Source organism: Gadus macrocephalus, chromosome 12, assembly GCF_031168955.1.
Source record: "Gadus macrocephalus chromosome 12, ASM3116895v1".
NCBI classification, from domain to species: domain Eukaryota; kingdom Metazoa; phylum Chordata; class Actinopteri; order Gadiformes; family Gadidae; genus Gadus; species Gadus macrocephalus.
The window spans coordinates 5,286,517-5,302,780 of record NC_082393.1 but is presented as its reverse complement, the minus strand read 5'-3'; the positions used below and the strand labels follow the sequence as shown (position 1 = coordinate 5,302,780).

At 44.7% G+C, this 16,264-nt stretch overlaps 1 protein-coding gene across 4 annotated transcripts in view; it reads right to left on the bottom strand.

Moving 5' to 3' along the window:
* Positions 1–4,255: 4,255 nt before the first annotated feature.
* LOC132469163 (adhesion G protein-coupled receptor L2-like) overlaps positions 4,256–16,264 on the bottom strand; it is a 189,311-nt gene continuing 177,302 nt past the window's right edge. For 2 of the 4 annotated variants that reach the window (XM_060067096.1, XM_060067097.1), the window contains exons 4-7: positions 11,729–11,838; positions 9,866–9,928; positions 6,655–6,669; positions 4,256–5,091 (exon numbers count right to left, since the gene is read on the bottom strand). In XM_060067096.1, the coding sequence (XP_059923079.1) occupies positions 4,271–5,091; positions 6,655–6,669; positions 9,866–9,928; positions 11,729–11,838 (1,009 nt within the window). In that variant the 3' untranslated portion in view covers positions 4,256–4,270. The remainder of the gene's footprint in view (positions 5,092–6,654; positions 6,670–9,865; positions 9,929–11,728; positions 11,839–16,264) is intronic. The other 2 variants (XM_060067098.1, XM_060067099.1) reach the window with 2 other exon arrangements.

Here is a 16,264-nt window from a genome sequence, read left to right as displayed (position 1 = left end):
AAAGCCATTTTGTGAACCTTGCTGACATCGTGTTGAGGCGGTGGGGGGAGGGGGCGAGTTCCAAAGAGTTGGGAGGACGTAGCCAAACGAGGGTTCCCTATACGTGCACATGCCGCTACAGTACGTGCGTGTGCGTTATTAGGGCCCCGGGGGGGCTGGGAATGTCGTGCATCATCTTTTTTTTAGTTTCGGCGTGGCATCGCAGCGGAGAACAGATGTTTTGCGTCGATGCCGGCATTGCGATGATGTCGTCGTGGTAACGATTGGATGGATGATGCAGATAAGAATACATGAACTATAGCTCGTGTTCATAGAGCTGATGTTACATAAAAGGCCATATGCGCCTAGTTCAATGCAACGGATGCCCTCCAAAACTAGGATTTATATGAAGATAGCGTAACATAACACGACAAAACGCCAACGTACATGGTTGCATTTGAACTCATTTTCCGGAGGAGAACCAGGAGGGTGATGGTAATGGTGTCATGCCCATCAGCCAGACTGCGGAGCCCAGAGAGAAGCCAGCTAGGGAACGCGAGCGATGGATCTCGTACAGTGGGACGGGGACGCACGATGATGAAGATGAGACACATTGACTGAATGAAAGAGATGGAATGTGACAGAGTAGGAAGAAGGGGCAGAGAAAGAGGAGGACGAGGACAACCGTCGGGTTTGCGTGGTATTGTCAAGTCACTGCATGTCTTATTCATCCCGTCTTCAACCTTGTTCTGCAAACTTCTAATTCCGGAAGCCTTGTTTTCTAATCGATAATCCTTGTTTATGCTTCCATCGATAGGCCACCTGCCTGTCTCACTCTCGTATTACGTACTCCTTCTACTTCTACTCCTCTGCTTGCCTGTCCATGTGACTGCATGTCAATTACCTGCCCGCTAACATGCAGGCAACAGAGGCCAGGTTTTTCTCATACGCGTCGAGGTCTATAGAACAAAAACAGCTAAATTAGGTCAGTGGGAAGGGAATGTAAACCCATGCGCCACACAAACGTGCGACAGAGAGCACCCTTCTTCAGACAGATTGCCCGCAGCGCTGCTTTATTCCATTACATAGCCTACAGTATCCTATAGGTAATTGGCCCAGCCAATGCCGCAACACCTTATAATTTCTAACCAATTGGGTCGTTCCTTCCTCGTAAGAATTCCCTCTTGCAAATTACCGATTTGACGCTGCAGTAAAGACTGAGGCCCTGCACACGTGTATTGACACATGCACAATTAAAAAAAAGCCGGTCTTCGTTTGTGCCTGTGTTAACGGCCACCCTGGGCCTTGTCTCTCGGAGAAGATTCACAATCTAATTTTGCGTCAAGAAATAAATAAAGAGCTTCTGAGCACACGAGTGGCCCGCCGGGATGGCGAATAGCATCTTTCTCTGTGTCTTTCTTAAAAATAAAAGCCGTTTTATATGCTTACTCTGTGCTTCGGAGCCCGTTCGAGATTGTCGTGTGCCCTAAATAAACAGCGGCATACAAATGCAATAGCATGTAACAAGATGCTCAGAAGTAACGGCTCACTTGCATCCATTAAGTCCTCTTATTTAACAGATTGTGACAAGAACAATTTTGTTTGACTGTTTTTTCGTTCAATTGTGCTTCCAGGCCTCAGTGAAAGGGAGCAGAATGCGTCCATGTTTGGAGGAGTGGATTATAAGGTTGTTGCTGGTTTTGTGGGCAGGATGGTTTTATTAGTCGGTGCCAAAAGAAGGATTTACTGACCTATTTAACTCGTCCTCTTCTACTGGAGCTGGTCGTTGGACATGACCTCAGACAGCCCCCCCAAACGTAATCCCCCAGGAGTTGATCTTCCCCGTGACATGAGCAACATTATTGGACTGGACAAGAACCCAACTGTCTGCAACACGGCGTCCAAAACATCACATTCATGCGATTGCTTATGAAGGCGGACTAGATTTGAAGAGTTGGACGGAACCGTTGTGGCTGACTAATGATAAACCCCGCAAAAGTAAAAGTTAGGAAAGTCCAGTTTACGTAATGTATAAACATACGTTTCATAGACTTTCAATTGTAACAGCTGTTTCGGTTGAAGACAAAAAGAAATTGTGTGTATGTTCAAGATTAACCAAGAATATTTTCTGACGGCACTATTCACATAGCAATCTCTGTCTCCCCTGGCAACAAGGTTGTTATTCAACTGTTCCTGTTTCCTAGGTCTTAAATTGAGCTTCTCTGCACAGACATTAGGGAGGAAGATGGCGGCTTCCCCCCTACACAGACATCAAACAGCCTTGGAAAAATATTTAAAAGCCTGTATGTTGCGTGTCCTTGTGTGATTCAATAAGACGTTTCATAAAACTTCTCCTCCTGAATCCACTTTTGCTGTAATCTTGATAATCAATTCATAAATTGGTACAATTCTGAGGTTTTTTCTCAAAAAAAAGATTATAAAAAATTCTGCCGTGCTAAAGGCAAAGACCATTGATCCAGAAATGTTCTTGAAATGATGGAAAGAACTGAAATGTGACTATGAATTAAAGAAAAAATAAACAAGAATAAACTGATTCCCCTGGACAAAAAAACAAAAAAACACCATTAAATGTCAAACTCCCCCAATGTCAGAACTCAGCCTTCAACAAATAAACATGTTCCCTCTCGCCTCCATTTCATTGCTTAGCGAGGCGAGGAGCAGCCATAACCGAAGCGTGATATCTCTGGGAGGTGGTCCGGTGTGACAGCTCGAAAAAAGAGTGCCATCATTTACGTGTCAACATCAGCGTCAGCTGGGTGGGTGGACAACTTTATTGACATCCTGATGATCATCACGGACCATTCTCCCTGGCACGCATCGACTGCACCTCAGCACACATTAGTGCTGGAGTTGTGTGTGTGTGTGTGTTTGTGTGAGTTCGTGTGTGTGTGTGTGTGTGTGTGTGAGGAGGGGGGGGGGGGTGGTAGCCCCTGTGTGTCTCATTTGTCAAGTTGAGAGAACCGTTGCCTCCCTTTCATGTCAGTGTAAAGATTCCCCAATATGGCAGGCCTCAGGGTACTGATATGTGTCACTTTCTTTATTTTTTTTGTCACAGGAACACACACGCCAATAAAATTTCGTTTTTTTGTGTGCGACTGTTTTAATGGAGGAAGCGGATGGGTAGTAGCCTTCACTCTACTGTGTGTGTGTGTGTGTGTTTGTGTGTGCACGTGGGTGGGTCTGTGTGTTCAAACCCCCCATACACCCACGGAGATCTCCTTGTCAAATTAGCCTCCGAGTTCCCATATCCATGAAGAGACCAGCCAAAGTGGTGCGCTGTTCCACTGGGTTGAACACAGTGCTGGCTGCCAGACACCCTATCAATACAAAAGTGTGCGAGGAAACACATGTATAAATATTAAGCCTCTCGGATAATCTGCACAAAAGTTCCTTGACCTCTGTGGCACGAAGCTGGCTGCGTGACCCCAGAAAACCGGGGAGAGAGAGAGAGGGAGGGGATTAACGTAATTACTGTTATTATAGTTCCAATGTAAAGACTTACGGCAGACAAGCCATCGTGTCCGCGCCATGACAGCTAATTTCAAAATAAAAACTCGTCGGCCCGATACAACCGTTGTTGATAGATCCCGCTCCCTTCGTGTCCGTCTGTTCTTTCACTCTGAGCCGGGACACGACTTTTGCTTTTCCACCCTCAGAGTGTCAAGTATGCATTTCTTTGATCAGATTTAGTAGAGTTTGAGTACCCCTCGGGGTGGGGGGTGTGTGGGGGGGGGTGGAGATCTATTCTAGCTTTAGGCTACTCTTTGTACCTGTCCAGGCATGTGCCCCTCCAGAGGTGAGGGTACAACGCTCTCTCTCTCTCGCTCTCTCGCTACCTCTTGCTAGGGCCCTCTATCTTCGTCTCTCAGAGGCAGCTTCTGCTCGCGGGGATCCCAGGGGCTTGAGCGTTGGGGGACTTTGGGGGAAGGCCAGTGTGGGCGGGTGTCCCTCAGTCCCCCCGGACACGCGTCCCTTATGGGTAGGTAACTGGCGACGAGGTTTTGTTTACCACCGCTGAGCTGCTCTCGTTTGAACCCCCCAGATGCCTTCCTATCCTTCACACACTTTGAAGCCGCCATAGCCCATCTAGAGTATTATGTTTAAAATTTAAATCCACCGGCTGTGAACGGTGACACACTGATGTACTACCAAAGGGACCGCTCTGCAGTGCACTGCCGGAACTCGAGACGCGAACGAACGTCGACCACATACAAATTGGAAAGAGGAGAACTTCTGATGCATTTTTTTGAAACAGAAAGAAGAAAAAGTATCAAGTATCAAGTTTCTTACCGTGCGCGGGATCGGGCGGCCCAAACTCCAGATTGTACCTCAGGATGTAAAAATTATTCCACACATAGAGCTGGTTGTCTCTGGGGTTGTATTCCACAGCGGCGATATACTGGTACTGGTTGGGGAAGTGGATGTCCACATACTCCCCGTGCTTCTGCTTGGTGTTGTAAACGTAGTCGATCAGGCTCTTGCTCACCTCGCTCTCGTTGTCCTCGTAGGTGGAGCGCACCACGTGCAGCACGCCGCACACCATGAAGGCGTTGGAGGCCGAGCGCTTGTCGTACGCCGTCTCCCACGTGGCCTCGAAGCGCAGCGTGTACGGGTTGAGCTGGCTGAGCACCATCATGCCGTTGTTCTGCTCGGTGGCGTAGATGACCCACAGGCCGTTCTCGTCCACCGCCAGGTCGATGTCCGTCTTGCCGCCCCACTTGTACGGCGAGGTGTCGTGGTAGTTGGCGTTGTTGATGATGGCCTCGCCGCTCTTGATGCGCGTGCGCAGGTCGAACTTGACGATGTTGCGCGTGCGCTCCTTGTTGAAGAACACGGCGCCGTCGTACACCACGAAGCCCGTGCCGTCCACGCGGTGCGGCAGCTTGTAGGTGACCGTCTGCCGCGAGTTCTGGAAGTCGTCCAGGGAGGAGTACTCGATGAGGGTGTCCGTGCGGTACGGCGTCCAGGGCATGAAGTAGATCTTGTCGCCGGCCTGCAGTGGGTCTTTGCACCAGGCTCCGGCCTGCTGCTCTGCTTCGTACAGAAAGGACGTGTCGCCCACCGCTTTCAGCGTCCCGGGACAAACAAATACTATCGATGGGTGGAAGGGGGGGGTAGGGTGGGATGGGTAGGGGGGGGGGGGAGGGGGGAGAGTAGAGTAACACAGAAAAGGAAAGAAAAGAAAAAAACGGCATGGGTTAACATGCACAAAGATTTTTAGTTTTATGTTATGATTTAGATATTTTGATAGGATAAGGTCCTAATGTCCTTGTTTTTGTTTTACAGGTTGTCCAGGGAAAGGCGTGGTCAAATGGGCCCTAGTCAGCTACAGCCAATGTACACAAGCGGTATGGTGGAGTGTAGTGGATGCATGTAAAGGAAACAAAAGGAATACATAAATCGTTAAGCATAATGTCGAGGTATATATGTATAGGATAGTTCCGGAGGAAAAAAAGATGCTTTGCCTCATTGACTGGAACAGAACACAAATGAGGGAAGGGTGGAAGGGGGGGAACCGAATAGAACAGAAAACAAACGCAAATAAACAATTGGTCCTGTAAACAAATAAACCAGGAGAGAGAAAAAAAGGGAAAAAAAATAGCAGCCAACTAAAGAATTCACTTGGCAACAGACAGAAGAGGTTACGATAGAGCAGTTGAGAGAGAGAGTAGGTCCCAATGCAAATGTGGTGTGCGTAGTTTGACGAGCCTCGGATGGATACAGCACCATCACCACCACCACCACCACCGCCACCACCCCATTTTTACAGCTTATACCTGAGAAGGTCGCCATTACCAAAGGGGGTGCAAATGTCACGGCGGCTTAAAAAAACAACTTAGACACAACTTAAAGCACTTTCTTTGTTTGTGTGTGTCGTGCGATTGAGGCGTTTGGTTGTGAATCCCTCAGGGAATGGGAGGCAAAAGGAGGGGAGAGGGGGGGGGGGGGGAAATAAGCAACAGTTGAAGAAATAGAGGAGGGAGAAGAGAAGGAGGAGAAGATAGGGGAGCAGAGAAGAGGGGTGCAGGAGCAAGGGGAGAGGATTGAGAGAGAGAGAGAGATTGAAAAAGAGAGAGAGATTGAAAAAGAGAGAGAGAAAGAGGCAGAGAGAAAGAGGGAAAAAAACAGGATACAAGAAAGCGGGGCCCATAGACACTGTCACCAAGGCATGCTATGGAGGAGAGTTTGAAAGCCAGGCGATATGAGATTCTGCTGAGTAGCCAAAGCACCCAGGGAGTAGGAGAGTAAAGAAAAAAGAAAGAAAAAAATGCCCCATTGGAGCCCGGCCAATATGCCCACTCTTTTTACTGTGTGTCGGGGGCTGCAGCTTGTGTGCGCTCCTTGTCTTTACCTTGCTGTGAATGTATGTGTGCTTTCTACAGTCTCCTTCCCCCGGTCGGCCATTAATGGCCTTTTAGATTACAATGGCGGGGGGACCTTTGAGTTTACAATGGGGCTGGGGCCTTGGCTGGGGGGGGGGGGGGGGTAAAGTCTCCTAAGGCAGTGGGTATTTTGCATGAGGAGGGGAACGAGGAGAGAGAGAAGGGGGCCACCATGGGAAGAAAAGGTAACGTTTTTACAACCAGATGCCACACGAAAATAAATAAATAAATAAACAAGGAGCTAGGGTTTGGATCGTGTCTTGTTATTTACCTTTTTGTTCCACTTCTATTTTAAGCGTTGGTAGAGAGAATGAAAAGAGAGTGCAGGAAGGGGGAGGAAAAAAGAGAGTATCATGAATTAACATCGCTACGAATACATAGACAAGACGACACGTGTTATGAGACATGGACACAGACGGAGGAGACCTAGTTAGGGAGAGAGACAAGCAGCAGCAGACAGTCATAGGGAAGGCAGGAAGCTTCTGTGCACCATGAAGGAACAAAGCTGCAAAATTAGAACAGATCTGTAACAGCCCCAGGTATTAGACAAGGGTAGGGGGAGAGATGCCGCGCTTGGTTTATAGACAATACATGTTTCTAGTCCATTATTAGCTCCAGCAACGGCGTTCATGTGATTACTCACAACTGCAGTTCAGTTTAGTAAAAAACTATTTATAAAATAGAGCTTTGATTTCAATAATATATTTAGCGAAAATTCAATTAATTGCATTTGTTGAAGGGATGCAATTTAGTTTATATCATGGGTTTTCTGAATTTGTATTCACTTAATCTTTAGTGATAATAAATAAGTATTTTGATTGCACTTTACCTAACTTGGTTCATTTGACTTTGACACTGGCAAAGAGGGCAGAACATAATGTGTTAAGATTATTAATGCAATTTCCCCACAGCTATAAACCAAGCCTAGCATCACAGTAGAATACAGATATGGGTAAAAATAGGTATGACAAATTACAAATGTCCTTAATTAATGTTTTACTATGTTTGATATTGCGTCCTATTAGTCTGAAATTATCCGAATTCGACTACATTGTGAAATACAATAGAATCGTATACATAATGTACAACATATCATGCATTGTGTGGGCCTCTATAAAAGGCCTTTAGCCAGGCGTTGGTTTGATAACGTGTGTTTTGTGAATACTTCCATCTCAGAAAATAATTACAAAAATTGGAAATAACAATAACAACTACCCATCTAATGGTTCACACCATGCTTCTTTTGTTGTTGCAATTAAAACGAGACACTTCACATTATTTATACAATAACACCTATAGCAGTAGCATGTCCTGAATAGACAGGACAAACAACAACCAGATAGATATACATATAAACACGACAGACAAAGACTCTCTAGACCCATGACCTCGGTGGCAGATAGTAATGGAGAACGATATCCGTATGTGTGGTGAAGAGGTGTGTGTGTCTGTGTGTGTGTGTGTGTGTGTGTGTGTGTGTGTGTGTGTGTGTGTGTGTGTGTGTGTGTGTGTGTGTGTGTGTGTAGTGAAGAAGTGTACGTGTGTGTGTGTGTGTGTGTGTGTGTGTGTGTGTGTGTGTGTGTGTGTGTGTGTGTGTGTGTGTGTGTGTGTGTGTGCGCGCCCGCGCACGTGTGTGTGTGTGTGTGTGTGTGTGGAGTGTTTGCTGTAGCTACCTAAGAGATCAAACACTAAGAACAAGTAAACAAATTAACCACAGTTGACTTCTCAGAAGCTGCAATGGTGAGATAAAAGAGGAGAGGGATAGGGGAGAGGGAGAGAAAGAATTGGTTGGAGCGAGGGAGGGGTAGAGAAACATAGAACGGCAGAACAGAGAGAGAGAGAGAGAGAGAGAGAGAGAGAGAGAGAGAGAGGGACAGAATTCTGGAAAGAAAGAAAAGAAAACACATGACAGAGGACCTGACAAAGTGAATAAAAATGTGAAAAAGAGAGAAATGAAAAAGGTAATCAGAGGGCGGCTCAGTGCAGCGAGAGACAGTCAGATAGCCGGTCTCCTGCAGATTGCACAGAGGAAGGGAAAACAAGTAAGTTAATTTGAGAAGAAAGAAAACAGCATCAGGGAAATAGACATTAGAGCCATGCCCACCCATCCCATCGTTCCCCCCCTTCCAGACCCTTCACTTGTTTTCCAATAGTGGTCGGGCTTCCTTGTTTATTGTTGTCTCTTGTGTTTTCATCTCATCGTGCCATTTCCGAGGTATGACTGTTTTAAAGCAGGGACGTCTTAGAGGCAGTCCTGTTTTTTTTTTTTTTTGTATTTGAATGGACAGCACACCCTCGGTCTGCCCTGATGCTCCCAGGATCCCTTTGAATGGGAGGTAATATGTTTTGGGAGTCGCTAGACTGGTCAACTGTCTGCTTCCCTCTCGTCTAAGATGTCTGCCGTCTGCCACAGACTTAATTAGGGAATCCAGCATTGTTTATACCAGAGAGTTACGTTTGTGGGTATATATATATGTATATATATATATATATATATATATATATATATATATATATATATCACTCAGTATACACAAAAATGAAGAAATAGATATAAATATATATTAAACAATCTATTTTTGTAATTTATTCCTATTATCATAAATTATTATTAAATTATCATTAGAACAACGTAGCTTAGCTTTAAAAAAAATCCTAAAACGTTGACACAAGCTGTCCTGATGCATATTATTATATTTTTTCATGCCACATCCGCCTAGATGATTTTAATATTATTTTTGTGGGCCAGCAAAGGTAAAAACTCTGCCTTATGATCTAACTTGTGTTACGTAACTGCTTATTATTTTTAACCCTAACATGGAAGATGAGATTTTGCAGGATCTCTTGATTTATTTGGAATGAGGACACTTTGCTTTTTGCTCTGCTGTGGCTCTTCAGCTTATCGGAGGATTTATACTGTTCTTCTTGCTTAACAACTTAACAACCTTGCATCCCCGCAAATCCAGCAGGATTCTAAGCTTTTGGACCGCCGCAACGTATTTAATCACCAGATCTTCAGCATATGATCAATGTTTTTGTGTCATGTGCATTGATTTGGCCGGGTACTAAATCTCAGCTAGTCAACTCGTCAGTAAGACATTAACGTTAATGCTGCTTCATACTCTGAAACATAGTAGATATGAGTTAACATATTTAAACAAGGGTCAATGTTAACAAGGGAAGTGCATGTCAGCTATTATGGGTGGGATAAAAAAGGGATGGTTTAGGGAAATATATAATGAGACATTTTTCAAGCATCACATTTTACACAGGTGTGAATTGGGAAAGACCAGGGCCAGGTTTAGCACTTGACTGGATCGGACTGGGCAGGTTTAGACTGGGGAGGAACACTCAGCATATTAAATAGGTGAGAATGGGGAAAGACTGGGACCGGATTTTCCACTTAACTCGGATTGGACTGGGTTTGTTCAGACTAGGTGTTGGGGGAGGGGTTGGGTTGGTTGGGGACACTAAGCACTTACCAGGGCAGTGGCGATACGATACATTCTGGATTCTTGCTTCTATTCTGGTCGAACATGAAGGACCTTGAGAAGCAGAAAGATGGGGCTACAGATGCGTGATTTGCACCTCGGAGGAGAGTCACAAAAAAACTCCTTGAAATGTCATGTTTGAGTGTACGTTTCCAGCCGGAGCCGGGATTATTTGGGAAATGTTATATGGGACCAGGCTTGGGTACTTTTGACTGTCTCCTTGGGGAGGGGAAAAAGGCATAAGTCAAAACATAGCAGGAGCTGGACACAAGTGCACCTTGAAGCTTATCCGACCATTAAGGCTTGAGATAATACACCAGGAGATGGGGTCGATAATTCACTTCACTAGGAGGCAGAAGGGGAAGCTGTGTGTGGAAACAAAAACCAGCTGAGGAACCAAACAACAGCAACAACCCTGCTATGAATATTAAAAAATAAGGGACATGCAATTTGCCAGTCCTTTGTACGACACAATGCAATAATCATCGTTGGTTACTTATTATATTAAATACAGGGTGCGTGTTGCCGCCGAGAGCTTAACCTTTTAGCTTGGAACTAGTTTCAACAGCTAATGATGTCCACTCCGGTATTCTGATTAAACATGGAGACGGAGAGCCCAGAGGGACACACTGCGTGGCCTGGATCGCGGCCGGCCAGGATACGAATGACGATGTAGGCTAAAGGTGCATAATTACTACCACATCATTAGGTTGAATTTCAGATGAACACGCGTGTAAACGGATGTGTGCCGAATACAAATCCCGTGTCTCATGGAGCAAATCATGTTTCAATCTTATGCTGGTGATGTGAATTATATTTTATGCCCTGCCATTTTATTCACCGTTTCCTTTTTTTGTAAGGGATCTGGCATTAACGGTTTTGACACTGTCTCCCTGCCCATTTCTTTTCTTCTTTTGATAATGCTTCTCGAAATGCATTCTAATTTGGGAGCATTAATCAGCTTCAAAAGGTTAGCTGGGGGTACTTGTTCCAATTTCTTTTCCCAAATGAACGCAGGGCAAATCGACAAGATGGCATTGGGGAAATTGGATGGCAGGGACTGTGTTGGCATCCAGTGAACAGAATACAACGTTCACACTAACTCATTGTATTCGATATTAGCTTGTTGACTTGTGAGAGAGGGAGGGAGGGAGAGAGAGAGAGAGAGAGAGAGAGAGAGAGAGAGAGAGAGCGAGAGAGAGAGAGAGAAAAAGAGAGACCAAAGATATGGAAGCTATTCGGCTTTGCCTTACATAATGAAACATCTGTTAGCAGCACATTTCAACACCTGTTGCTGGACCGGAGAGCATTTTTCTACCCATTAAGATGAGCTGCGCTTCTCCGGCTTGGTGGACTTCGCACAAGAACCCGGGAGTAATTAAAATATGTGTTAACTTAACACCTCTCACACCCCCCCCCCCCGCCCCCTCCAACCCCCCTCGCCTTATCGAGGCGCTCGGGCGACCCCTTCTCCTCTACACCCAAACCCACACCCACCCCGTAACCTGGGTTTTAAAAGTCGGCAGGAAACACAGGGAGCACATCAATAATAAAGGCAGTACAGAAGAGGAGCAAAGGCTTCCTAACGGGTCATATTTCATGAAAACGTCATGGAGCGATGCAGATGGAGGAAGATACTGAGCACAATGGGTTGTTTGAAGTGATAAAAAGACAGAGAGAGAGCGAGAGAAAGGGAGAGAGAGGGATTGAGAAACGGTGAGCAGAGAGGCGTGTGGTGTGTGGATAAAAGAGTGATAGAGATCTATAAAGTAGACTGGAGAGGCAGAGACTTAAGGTGGGGTGGTGGCGGTGGGTGATGTTGTTTCTAAATCCGGATTTAGGCGTCATACTCACTGTAGGGCACACACTCATACTGGACCTCTAGGTACTTATAGGTCCCTGGGCAGGGGTCGGGGAACACATCAGAACCCGTGATCACGATGCACTGGGTTCTGTTGTTGCACCTGGGGAGCAGACAAACAGAAACGACAACTCATCATCTGGAATCTCAAAGAATCACAATGTTGATGGGATGCATTGCCCACACAGTGGGTCCAAGTGAGTAACACAAAACAGAACAGGGATACAAGATTAGATACAAAAAGATAAAAAATATAGAAAAATAATACAATATATTATATTAGATGGATTAAAATAATAAAATGTAGTAAATAGTACAAAAACAATAAAATAATAAAAAAATATATAGATTAACCTTAATTTATAATAATAATCATAAATAATAAATAATATAAATGTAAAAAATCTAAAAAGAAAATATAGAAACCTTGATATTTCTATATTAGAAAATGTATAATAAAAATATCGAACAATATTTGAACAACATCGTACAAATATAGAACACATCAAGTGTGCAGTTAAACTCTACAATAGCATTTGATCCGAACCATCAAAGCCAATCATACAATTAATTAAAATATCACACAGACAGGGTAATAGTTTTCCCTCCCGTGAGCCCTTGTCCAATCGGTGGCAGCTAAGCCCTCTCCTACTGTATTTACCCATGAATGGTTTTCCTTCCGTGAGCTACACCAACCAGTGATCCCCCAGTCATCATCCACTCCCCCTACCACACACACACGGGCACCCCCCCCCCCCCTCCAACAGAACCAGAGGTGTCCTCCGTAGCTCCGAGGGGGAATTGGAGTTGACCACCCCCTTCGCTGAACTGAAATTGTGATAATGACATCAATAGCCATCTCTGCTACCGAGGGAGATTAGAATTCTATCGGTGTTGGGAGGCGGCAGGATCGATGCCGCGGCGTTCTGCTGATCTAGCAAGGGGACCCAGATAGCGTTTGTTTCTTCTTATCGCCGTGCCGACGCTCTCGTTTACAGTGGATCATTGGAAAATGTATTAGAGGCTGGGGTTGTATTGCTTCTCCCGGAGTAAGACCCCAGCCCCTTTGTGGGGTAGGGGACCAGGAGCCAGGGCTAAGACATCTCCTCAGAGGCTTTTTAATGTAACGTTGAATCGCAGCGGGGCCGGGGGGAGCAGGTGCCAACAGTTAGCCAACGCTGAGATGGGTGCCGTGTGTACCCGAGACTCTGACAACTTATGTGTTTTCAGATTGAAAATGTCTTCATATGATTTTGTATTATTACATTTTAATTGCTTTAATTGATTTATCTATACATTTTTTCTATTTTGTCAGGATGCCACGGTTAAGTTGATAGTGTCCATCCATCTACTGTCGAATGACATGCAATTCAAGGTAAATTAAAAAGCAATTGAAGGCAATCGTAGAGTTTTGTCCCGTTTTTTCGTGGTTGTATTTCTACCAGGAATGAAAACAATTAATCACACAGCACACAATTTTTTTTTTATTCCATCACTACTTATCTGGCTGAATCGCAAAAAAAGATGTCAGCGGAAATTGCATTTATTATATAAAAAGAACAACAGTGATTTGTTTTCTTTGACATTAGTCAAACCCGAGCTCGATGGAAATCCAATTCAGAAAGCCACACAAAGTGTGTTTGTGTGTCGGTCTGTCCATCTGTCTGTCTGTGTGTGCGTGTGTTTCCATGTGCCTCAGGCAATGTAGTTTAATGGCCTTCCTATGTGTTAAGTGATGGGGGTATCTGCTCAATTGTTTATGAAGAAAATCTATTATCACTTCAGAATTAAGATATGCTGGCTGTTGTAACGTGATTTCAAGCAACGATAACACTCTATTGCTATTTTTTTTCCCTCTCTGGCCCACTGTAGCTATATTTCACGTTGTCATTTTGATGATTCCAGTTCTTTTATTTTTACTTAAGCATGGCGGCCAGGAGTAATATAAATGAAGGTGCTTTGCCTAACAGATTGCGATGAAATAGCTAAATAGTTTCCCGAGAAAGATGGTGCCGTGAAACAGAATGATGTAGCAAATAAAATCCCAGACGCTAATATGACACAAAGCTGTCAACGTTGTTCCGGCTAATGTAGCCAAGACAAAGGACAGGGTGGGAGAAATAACTCACGTGGATAAAATATTCAACCGTATTTACACGGGGACTCTGTGTTAGTATAAGTGTTGATGGGCCCTTCTGATGTATTGCCCTAATTTTACAGCCAGGCTTCTGGGGACCCTGATCTATGGGAGTGTGTGTCTCTGATTCTGTCTCATCTGTAAGAGTGTAAGCATCTCCCGAGACCAATTGCCGAAGCCCTAATGACTATTCTATGCGTCCTGGCCGCCTTCACTTTGGCAGGGAAAATGTAATTGAAAATATTCCCATGCAAAGTTTCACCTTTTCAGGCCTCCCAGGGCACTCGTCTAAAAATGCAGACTAATTAAATATATGTAAAATATGGTATTTTATAGCTTTGCATGGTCAGAGGCAGTGACATAATTAAGTATGCTAATAATAAATAATACACGCGAAGAGAATGGCAGCTTTTGCATGTTTTATGCATTTGTTCTTTCTCTCGGGTCCATCTATCTGTAGCTCTGCGTATCTATCCATCCATCCATCTATCCACAGCCAGACGTTTGTCCATATCTATCTATCCATCCTTCTATCCATCCTTTCATCCATCCGTCCATTATCGCGCTGATGAACACAATGATTTCATTAGACTTGATTGAAATATTTCACGTGATACGAGTATTTAAATATGTTAATATGTCAATATTGAAGCACTTGAAGCCGAGAGAGAGACGTTCCAGCGAGCGCTCACTCCCATTCTCCTGGCCTCCATCTTAGCTACTGGCTGGTTAATCACGGTGAGCCATTCCAAATCTAATCCCTGACCTTTCGCAAGAGCCAGATATTAGCACAATTAAAGTGTCATAGAAGATGAGCTCAGATTTCTTGCAAATCTCCCCCTCAAAATGAGCTCCTGACAGCAGGAAGGGGGTGCGATAAGATGCCAAGGAGGGGGGTAACTGATAGCACTCCTGATACTATGCATCCACATGCAGTTTAACCTTTCCCTCCGCCGTCATAAAGCATGTCAAATAATAATTGGACAACGAGATAAGGGGCTAATTGAATAATAAATTACCTTAAGTGAAGAAAGAAGGAAGAAAGAAAGGAATGGCCCGTGATGGCGGGCTCTGGAGGGGGGGGGCTACCTATCGCTTTGGTGCCTACCAAACAAATCATAGATTTGTTTTCCCTTTTTTTGTCCAGCTGTCCACACTGCGTGAGGCTTGATGGCTTGCTGCAGGCAGCCACTCTATGTCTAAGAAAGGAGGCTTCAAATGGTCCATAAGCAATTCTAGAAGGGGAAATAACATGAGTGACTGGAGCACATTACAAACCCGAAGAATAGGGGGAAATTTACTTCCTGTTGCTCCCAGTTTGAATTTCAATCAAATTAGTGTCTGTTAAACTCAGAGTGACCCGTCTGGCTCCGTTTCATCTGAAATGCCGATGAGGTTGATGCCACAATTATCAAGGCAGGCATCTCTCTCAAGAGGCCAGCCTGTTGATCGGAGACAGCCGCTGAAAAATTAAATCATTTCCAGCGGACCCCCGGGAGCCCAGCGGGGTTGAGGAGAGGGGGGTGGGGGGGGCTCGGCTAAAGAAAAAAAGTGTGTTTCAAAAAAGAAACGCACACACACAAACAATCACGCCCACATAAACACACACAAGCATACGAAGGCGCATACACACACACACACACACACACACACTTGCGGGCGCGCATAAACACAAGCACCCAGGTTATGAGCTTCTCCTTCAAGCGGGCTGGTGTAACGACGTTACAGGAAATGGGCAGTTATAGATTAGCCAATCCCGCATTTGAATTTCAACTCCCGACCCAATATCACAGTGAGATAATCTGGGAAGTGGTAATTACCGTCAGATGCTAGCGTTTATGCTATATTTATTGACGCTGGCAACAATACTCACTGGGGTTGTCCAGAGGCCGTTGCCTGCGTTTTGTCATGTAATAAGATACATCAACCCCTGTCTACATTCGACCTTTTTGACCTTTTCTTTTTTAGTCCGGGATAAGAACTGCACTGCCGAAGACCCTTTTTCAAAAACGACTGCAATAGCAAAGTAATAATCTCTAAGTGGAGAAACCTCAGAAGAATTAAAAATGCAATTCAAGAATATTTTCCTCGCCCCTGAGGTTCATACAAGTTAAAAAAAAAATAATATGTCCCATCAAATCCGATTCCGTGGATCGCATTTTAATCACCACTTCATCAATGATACAGTGAGAGGAGAGCGAAACACATATTTCCATTAGAGCAAGTTTTTATGCGTCATGAATTTTGTCCACTTCCAGTAGAAGCCGGGCAATTTATTCAATCTCGATTTGCTTGAGCCTGAAATAGACACAAACGCCATATGTACGCAAGGACAGCATGTCCAAGACAATGTCCCGTCATCCGGAAACAGTGGGCCAAATCTCTGGAGAGC